Source organism: Monodelphis domestica, chromosome 1, assembly GCF_027887165.1.
Source record: "Monodelphis domestica isolate mMonDom1 chromosome 1, mMonDom1.pri, whole genome shotgun sequence".
Taxonomy (NCBI): domain Eukaryota; kingdom Metazoa; phylum Chordata; class Mammalia; order Didelphimorphia; family Didelphidae; genus Monodelphis; species Monodelphis domestica.
Window position 1 is genome coordinate 604647804 of NC_077227.1, and position 9402 is coordinate 604657205.

Here is a 9402-nt window from a genome sequence, read left to right on the forward strand (position 1 = left end):
GGGATTTTTTAGGCGGGGGCAGCAGAGAGAGAGCGCCTTGTAAATCTGGCTTTAACGGTTCCTGATTAGAAGAGCTTGACCAAAGGCTTGGCATTGAGGTCCTCTAAAACTCAGAGGATTAATATTGAGGTCTTAGGAGAGAAGGGAAGGTGTATTGGTCCCAGGGAGAGGAGGGGGTGGATATCAAACTGCTTGTAGAACTGAAGAGGTTTGCTCTTTCGAAGAGGAAAAATTAAGTGAAATCTTTACCTCTCTACCCCACTTCCCGCCCCTACGCCTGAAGTGCGTGTTGGAGGAGGGGTGAGCTTGGCCAGGACAGATTGAAGGGACCAGAAAGGAGATGACAGCTGTGCAGGGGGACGTGCAAGGGGAAGGAGGAGGAAAGTAAGGAAAAAGTGATCCTGAGAAAGGGGGATGGGACTTTCAGAAGGGAGGTAGTAGTTGTGAGCTGAGGGGGGAAGCAGCTGGGAGTTGAGCTAGGGAAGGGAAGGTGCATTATCAGATTGTAGGGAAATTGGGAGTAATTAATCTTCTGGAATTGAAAGCACGGGACGCCCCTAAGGCGACAGGACCCTTCCCCGAGCTGATTGGAGCCCAAGCGCCTTCCCCACCCACTGCCCTGCTTCACTGGCCCCCCGGACCCAGATAAAAAGCTCTGGACAGGCTTTGCTCTTCTTTCATCTATACTCCGGTTCCTGCAGAAGCCACCCAAAACAGACAAGCCCCAGAGGGAAGGGCGAAGGCATGACTGGCCGAGATGCGAGTTCAGATGGCAAAACCAAGGGCAAGGCATCGGTGCCCATTGGCCCAGGGCATGAAAAGACTTCCTTCAGTCTACGAACCAAAGGCTTCGCCATCAATGATTTGCTGGGCTTGGAGGCAGAGTTGCAGCCTCCCAGTGGTCCCGGGGCTGGCTCCGGATGCCAGCCCCCTTCTGGGGCTGGATTGGGGCCAGGTCCTGGGACTGGAGCTGGAGTCGGGGGGACCTCTCTGCCCGGGAGCTCCTTGCCCTTAGGTCTGGGTTTCTTCTGTGGCTTTGCAGCTCAGCAACCCCCGGCTGGTGGGACTCCCTGCCTACTGCTTACCGACATCCCCTTCTTGCAGCCCCGGGGACCAGACCCCCATCACCAACATCACGAGCATCACCAGAGATACCTGCTGGGCTCTGAGAAGCCCAAGGAAAGCGTTTCGGGTAACTTGTGCATGCCCCCCCTCCCCCAGCATTAATTTCTTCCAGTTTAGGGTCTAAAGGGTTAAAGAAAAACAAATGAAACTCGTCCATAACAGTTTCTACTATTGTACCCCCACCTCTTCACTTTCCTCACTTTGAGATGAAAGATTTATCTTCCCTAGTTCGTTTTTTAAATGCAAATTTCCGCGTTTCTTTTCTCTCCAGATGTAAGGAAAAGGTACTGTATCTAGTAGGAGAGGGAAAATGACCACTGTTGTTGCAGTGGAAGGAACTCTGTATTTGTAGTCAGAGGACTAATGTGCTGAACCTGGTTGCTTCTTTATGTGACCTTGGGCAAGTCACTTAACCTCCATTATGAGAAAAAGAAGCTTGGATCTAAACCAGAGACTATTTTTCTGCAGCCGCTTCTCTCCTTCCTTAGGCTCTGCTTTTCCTCCTCCAGTTTTGCCAGTGATCCTGCCATGTTCTTTCTTTTCTCTCAATCTTGCCTAGAGTTTAATTGGTTTCCCCCTTTGGGCTAGAGCCCCTCATGGAGGCTCAAATGCATTCTTGAACTTTCCCTCTCTACTCCCTTAGGAGTCTGAGATCAAGCCCCAGCAGAGAAACGCACATGTTAGCTGTTTCTTATTTTAACTTCAGTCTCCAAGTCCAGAAATCCTCGATTTAGGCCAGCACAGAACTCTGATGCTGTTTTTTGTGAGCAAGGCTGGTTCCCCCAACTAGGAAATCAGACATGGGGAAGCTAATGCTATTCAGTTAGGGAAGTGAGTGGGTTTGTGAGCTGGGCAACTTGGGACTACCAGGGTAGGGAGATCTCCTTCTCCTCTTTTCTGACTGTTGGCTGCTCACAACTACTCTCTCCTTTCAAAGTCCTGACTTTTGAGAGCCAAGAAGGGGAAGAAGCCCTGACATTCCTTGTCCTCTTGCTATTAACACAGCTGCTTGCTTAATTACACTGGAACTTCTGATAAATCCCTTAGTTTCACTGAGGATTGCTTCTTCTTACATTTGGCAGCCCTTCCATTACAATCATTCCCTAATCCTTTGAGTTCATTCTTCTAGTCCATGATAGTAGATCAGCCCTGGAATCAAGAAGAACCAAGTTCAAGTTCTGCCCCTGGCACATATTAGCTGCAAGTCATCCATGTAACCCTTCTATGCCCAAGTCAGCTATCTATGACTGCATAGAGTATCTGCTTTGTATTAGTGGAGGGGATTTTTACACTGATGAATTTATATGTCCCAAAGGAATTTTAAAAATAACAGTGGTGGCCATGGTAGGATTTTGTCTTTACTTACTTCCTGGTCTCACTTTCCTTTGATGCCTTTCCCTAGTCCATCTATTTCATCCCTGACTGTCCTTGCTCTCCCTTCGGTCTTGAACTTTCTTTCGCCCTTCTACTGGTGCTTTTAAGAGAATCTAAAAGCTCACTTTACAAGGCCTCAGCATCTCCTCAGGACAGATGTACAGTGGAATATTTCTTCTGTAGATCTTTTTATATGTAAGGTTTATTTGCTAAGATGACAGAAAATTTCACTGACCTTATTGTTTTCTCACTTAGATAAAAGAAGAGGCCTGGAATAAAAATTCATACTAGCTGGGTATAGGGTAGGAATGAGGAAACTTTTTCTTCATAGGATTTAGAGCTAGAAGGGAACATCTAGTTGAAACCTTTTATTTTATAGTTGGGGAGCCTGAAGTCTAAAGAGGGAAGATGATTTGTACAGAGGGAGTACAGAAGGAGCAGAACAAGGATTTGAGCTCAGGTTCTCTGATTCTCTTGATGGAATTTCACAAGCAAAGGCGAAGTGGCCACTTGGGTATAATATAATTGGGGTTCTTCCCCAAACACAGGTTGGTTTCAATAACCTTCAAGGTCCTGTGACTGAAACTCATGCTCTTTTTACCCTACTATACTAGGTTTTCTGACTCTGAATCTAGTGTTCTTTCTACTATCATACTGTCTGGTTGCCTCTGCTTTCTTTCCTTGCTCACCTTCAAGTTGATATTCAGATAACAGGGTGGTAGGGTGGTTGGTACAGTGGATAGCTCTGAAGACCTGATTTCAAATTCAGTCTTGGTTACTTTACTTTCTGTGTATCCCTGGGCAAGTCATCTATCTGCTGCCTGCCTTGGCTTTAAATCTAAAAAATGGGTATAATAACAACATATACTTAATAGGGCTTTTGAATGAAATAAGGTTATAAAAATGAGATATTTATAAAGTGTTTTACAAATTATAAAGAACTATATGAAAACTATTGTTATTATCAAATGATACCCTTGTGGGGAATACTACAATTTTTTTTTCAACAAGTAGTACTGCTATTCCAGGATTAGAGGCAATTCATACCCAGAAAGACATACCTACACCCAGTTGGGAGATAGGAGGAGAAAGTCAGGGGCACGAAAAGAGCAGTGCTACAGTGATGGGGACATTAGGCATGGGGCCAGTAAAGGGATCAGGATCCTGCCATTCATGCTGGATGGTGGAGCAATCCCAGGTGTGAAGTATGGGGGACTGAGATTTCAGGATGAAGTGGTTTCCTCCATGTTCTTGCCCTGAGACCACTCAATAATAGGCCAACTCTAGTTATTGCTTCTTATAGAACAAGTTGAATTTTTATTGCTTTACAATGATCCAGGATAGCCAAACTAGCTCAACCCCCCCACTTCCTTTGGGAGAACTATCTGGAATCTGGGGCCTTCTATAGACACATATTCTGTGTCTATAAATAGCTATCTATGTCTCTGCTATATAAAGATATAAAACCTGTGGATAGATATGTGTAAATGATATATTACATATACCCAGTTCTTTCACCTAGTTAATAATCTAAATATACACGATCAAAATGTATACCTGTCAATATGAACAATAATTTCCAATTTAAAGCATATATCTTTTCTATTTTCTCCAAATGGTAATAGATGAAGACAGTCTATCTGAAGACAAAAGTGAACTGAAGACATCCACATCACATATTAAGAGGAAAAAGCGGCGACATAGGTAAAATTTAATACTAGACGCTATTCTCTTTTTCTTTATTAAATGGCCTCTTGGAGTTCTTACTATTGTAGTTACTCGTAGTCATAGCCAGGGCCTGGGTTGAGTGCAAATAGTTCACATTTTTACAATGGGAAGGACATAAGAATTATTTTGAAAAGAATTAAAACAACTCATAGGAGGATAATAGGAATGATATCTGGTTCAGAAGGCATGAACCGTCTTTTGTGATATTTTTAGGGGAAAGTCTCAAGGGGGTGATTTTTTTGTTATCTTACTCAAGATCTCTGGAATAATAGAATGGAAGTTGTGGGAGAAAACTTAAGAATGAGACCTCTAGAATTTTAAAGAAATCTTTTTTTTTTTTTAAAGAAATCTTGTCTAACTCAAGAAAAGATTTAAAGCAGGAGTGGAGGGGGACTGATGGATAGGAGGATGAATTACTTGCTTTTTTTTTTTTTTAATATATAAACCCTTACCTTCAGTTTTGGAATCAATGCTTTATATTGGCTCCAAGGCAGAAGAGTGGTAAGGGCTAGGCAATGGGGGTCAAGTGACTTGCTCAAGGTCACACAGCTGGGAAGTATCTGAGGTCAGATTTGAACCTAGGACTCCTGTTTCTAGGCCTGGCTCTCAATCCACTGAGCTATGCAGCTGCCCCCTACTTTCTTTTTAATGGAAGTTGGGAATAGTTAAGGGGGAAGGAGAAAAGAATACAACAAAGGTAGAAGAGCTAAGCTTTTTCTCATACCTACATACCCATATTGTGTTCCCTTTAGGACAGTTTTCACTGCTCACCAACTGGAAGAATTGGAAAAGGCTTTCAATGAGGCACATTATCCAGATGTGTATGCCAGGGAAATGTTAGCTCTAAAAACTGAACTTCCAGAAGACAGAATACAGGTATTTGAGCTTATGTCCTCCCTTTTCAGATAAAATACACCAAAGACTCCTTAAATTTGTACATAAACAGAACTCATATTAGCTTTCTAACATGTTCTAAATATAGATATAAACACACATAGGTATAATTTAATGCCAGATACTGATCTTTTTTCCTTTATAAGTGATATTTTGGAGTTCTTACTATTGTAATCCTTCAAGTTTGAACACAGTTGAGGGTGCCTTTATCTGATCAATGGAGTACTCATACCAGAGCTTGTAATTATTGCTTTCTGTGAGATGCTCCTTTGGAATTCTCAATTAAAATTTTGTTATTAGCAACAGTCAAATTATATGGGACTTCTACATTTCCTTTCCCAAGAAAATCTTCCACACCAAGAACAATAAAACCAAACTGAAAAAAAAATATTTAAAAAATGTTAACATACTAGAAAAATATATTTTATGTTAACCTTTTTTTTTCTTTTTTGCTGAGGATGTACATAAATTCTGGGGAATTAATGATTTGCACTCACTTCAGACAGATTTATTATTTTGAAAATGAACTCTCTCTATCTCTTCTGAAAAGTGCTTTAGTTATTGAGTCTACTTCAATTTAAAAAAATATAAAATCCTTTTCCTTTAGTCTTAGAATAGATACTAAGTATTGGTTCCAAGACAGAAGAGCAGTAAGGGTTAGGTAAAGGGGACTAAGTGATTTGTCTGGGATCCCACAATGAGAAAACATCCGAGTCCAGATTTGGACCTAGGACTTTCTATCCCCAGGCCTGGCTCTTCACAGAGCCACCTAACTGCCCCAATCACTTTAATTAAAATCTCGTTCTCTATAATCCTGCTTCAAGAAGAACTCCATATCCATTTAAAATGACTGTCAGTTCATTTTCATGAACTTTCATCCTTTTGTCTCCTTCTTGGAATGTTTTATTTGTTTTTTCCAATTCCAAACTAGGTCTGGTTTCAAAATAGAAGAGCCAAGTGGAGGAAGAGGGAAAAATGTTGGGGCAGAAGCAGTGTCATGGCAGAGTATGGTCTCTATGGTGCCATGGTGAGACATTCGATACCACTCCCTGAATCAATCATCAACTCTGCCAAGAGTGGGCTAGTGGGTTCCTGCGCTCCATGGTTACTTGGTAAGAAAGAACTTGTTACACATAGAATAGCTGATGTTACTGAAACAAAAAATTTAGGTATGATTTACAAGACAAAAATTATGTATGAGTGCCTAACATAGTGACCTGCAAATTACATGCATTTATAAAATGCCAGTTGGATTGAGAGTGAAGAATGAAGGAACTATTCGCTGAATTTAATCAAAGTTTCTTATTAATAAGATAATTCTGGTCCTAGAATTCTAGAACTAGAAGCCATTTTAGAGAACATCTAATCCAATTCACTTATTTTATAGATAAAGAGACAGTCAAAAGATAGAATAATTTATCTAAGGTATTGCAATATGCTCCCTGTAGCTTTAAAAATGTTTAATTATAAGGATTTCTTTTGCCTTGAATGATTTTCATTTCTTCCCTTTAATTGTATATGATGCTAATTTGTGTTGTAAACTTAATGATTTATTTTTCAGACTTAAAAAGAGCTTTATATTTTATATGATAGATGGAGGCAAATTGAATTTATAAAACCAAATCATTTTAAGTGCACTGAAAGAAGTTTACTGTTTAAAGGAGTTTTATGGCAAAGCATCTTGGAAAGTGAATAATCATCTCTTGTCTTTGGGAAAATCTAGATCTTCTCATTGTGCATGATTGGTGATGATATGCATCTATGTAAAAGGAAAAATCAATAAGTATACTAAATTAAAATAAAATGACAATTGAATACTTTACAAATTTAAGAATTAAATGTCTTCTTGTATAGTCAGGACATCTAATATATAGTCCAGTATCAATGATGACTTTAGAAAAATCGCTTCACCTTTCTGGTCTTGGCTCCTTCACCTTAAAAAAAGAGGGCCTTGGACGAAATTGTCTCAGGTTTTTTCAGCTTTAAACCATCATCAGTCTGAATTTTCATTACTTTTTGAACTTCAAAAATTTCTCAATGAAATGTAAAGGATCCCCTGGGAAGGCTAACATTTTTTTCTTTATCAAACATTTTTTAGCAATCACCTTATCAGGGAGGAAAGCCCTAGGGGCAGAGAAATAAAATAAGGCTCTTGAACTAAGGAAATGGGAGATGAAAGAGTACAATGAAATAAATCTCTGATGGTAGAATTTCAGACTTTGGAGGAACTATTTTTTAGAGGCAAAGAAGCCATTCTAATACCTCCTAAATTATGCCAAATAGTCAATCAAAGCCAGTTCTGATAATGCTTGTTCCTGCCTTATTAAGTAGCATAATTTTATTCATTAAAAAGTATGATGTTGGTAAAAATGATAACATTACTGACTTTTAAAATATTTGGGCCTCAGTTTCCTCCCATAAAGTGAACTATTTATACTGGATGATTTTTAAGATCCTTCCTAGTTCTAACACTATTCTTTTTCTAAGGAATGCACAAAAAATCCATGGATGTGACAAAGAAACCAGGAGGTGAAGGAAAGGTATCAGAAGATTGGAGTTATGATCACCCAGAAGAAGACTTGAAATCAAATCGAGAAGAGTCCCAGCAGAGCTCTGGAAAAATCAACCTCATGGATAGCTCAGAAGATACTGCTATTGATCTCTCCAGGACAGCGAGACAGGAGAAAAAGAAAGCACACTGAGGGTCTTGGGCCCCAGGATCATGTTAGTAAAGGTCCTTGCATCAGTAAGAAAGGCAATGGACAATGGAAATGAAGAATGAGGGAACCTCAAGTGGAAAAATAACGTCCAGTAGACTTCCCCAAGGCATATGTTCATATCTAGCATTAGAATTCTTCAAATGATAAAACTTGCCCATGATGAAGTGTTTCTTTCTATTTATGGAGTCAGGATCAGATAGGACAATAAAACTTTCTAAGCTTCAAAGCTGCTGTTTTATAAGGACAAATGAGTAATTTAGAAAAACTTCCATTTACTTTTAGAATGGAAAGAGTTCAGCAAAAGCACTTGAGTTGATTAAAATGGAGGAAGATTTTGATTGGTCATTAAAGAACTAGTGTATACCAGGAAGTTTGGCACAAAATATCCATTCTGTATCTTCTTTTTTTTTTTTTTAAACCTTTACCTTCCATCTTGGAATCAGGGCAGAAGAATGGTATGGGCTAGGCAATGGGGATTAAGTGACTTGCCCAGGGTGACACAGCTAGGGAGTGTCTGAGGCCAAATTTGAACCAGTCCCTGGGTCTGGCTCTCAATCCACTGAGCCACCCAGCTGCCCCCCTCCACAATTCTGTATCTATGAAGAAGCATAGGCAGTTAAATGAAGACAAAATCAACACAGCCTTATGAACTACAGGATACTTTCACTATGAATGCGGTTTTGAACCACATTTTTATTTCCTTGCTGATATACAATAATCTTCTAAACTTCTGAATGGGATTTGGCATAATGGAATTCAGACAATTACAAGTTTGTATAAATAAAGCCATCTCCTCCATCTCCTTTGTCTCCTGAAAGTAGACTATGTTGTGAAATGGCATAGGAAATATTTAAAAATGATTCAATATCTGTAAAGCAGTGTTATAAAATCAGACCTATTCTTGGTCTTTTTATATTTTATGTTTAAAAGCACTTTAGTTATTTGGATTTTCTGAATGTTTCCCTTTCCTGTATTTTGTATGTCATTTATTTATTATATACACATAAATAAATGTTTTGTGTAATTTTGCTTTTTAATGCAGCTATTCAAGTGGATTGAATACGTTATCTCTGTCTCCATGCTGCCTTATTCAATAAAGAAGGCTGTGTGTCTATAGCTTACATAAAGTGGTAGAGGAGAGGACAGTGAATTTAGAATCAAGGGATCTGAGTTTGAATCCTGACTTTGCTATGTGAGTGACATTGGGTAGATCACTTAAATCCCTCTGAGATGATTTCCTCATTTGCAAAATGAAAGCACTAGACTAGATGACTTTTATATTCCCTTCCAGCTCAAAATCTATAATCCTATGATCTCTGACTATTGAAATCCTACCTATTTTTGGTTATTCAAAAAATGATTTTTAATTATTAAAAATTAAATTATTTAATTTATTAAAAACTCATTTAATCATACCTTTTAATTATAAATTAACACATATTTAAATAATTATAAGATATTATTAAAATTAGTTATTTTAAAATTGACTAAAATACCTATTATAACATTTCCCCAGCATATCTTATATGCTACTTCTATAAAGCTTCCTCTGATTATCTGA

General features: G+C 38.9%; 1 protein-coding gene across 1 annotated transcript; it reads left to right on the plus strand.

The window, feature by feature from the left end:
* Window positions 1–652: 652 nt before the first annotated feature.
* Window positions 653–8813, plus strand: VSX1 (visual system homeobox 1). The gene is made up of 5 exons (XM_003339722.4): window positions 653–1192; window positions 4125–4203; window positions 4980–5103; window positions 6053–6233; window positions 7609–8813. Exons 1-5 carry the CDS (start codon window positions 745–747, stop codon window positions 7821–7823), a joined length of 1047 nt encoding a protein of 348 aa, XP_003339770.1. The 5' UTR covers window positions 653–744; the 3' UTR covers window positions 7824–8813.
* The last annotated feature ends 589 nt before the right edge of the window (window positions 8814–9402 follow it).

Bases quoted from the DNA above. Each gene is read 5' to 3' on its own strand.
- VSX1 (XM_003339722.4), top strand. From the start codon at position 745: ATGACTGGCCGAGATGCGAGTTCAGATGGCAAAACCAAGGGCAAGGCA. The intron at 1,193-4,124 runs GTAACTTGTGCA...AAATGGTAATAG, and splicing joins GCCCAAGGAAAGCGTTTCGG to ATGAAGACAGTCTATCTGAA. The intron at 5,104-6,052 runs GTATTTGAGCTT...ATTCCAAACTAG, and splicing joins TTCCAGAAGACAGAATACAG to GTCTGGTTTCAAAATAGAAG.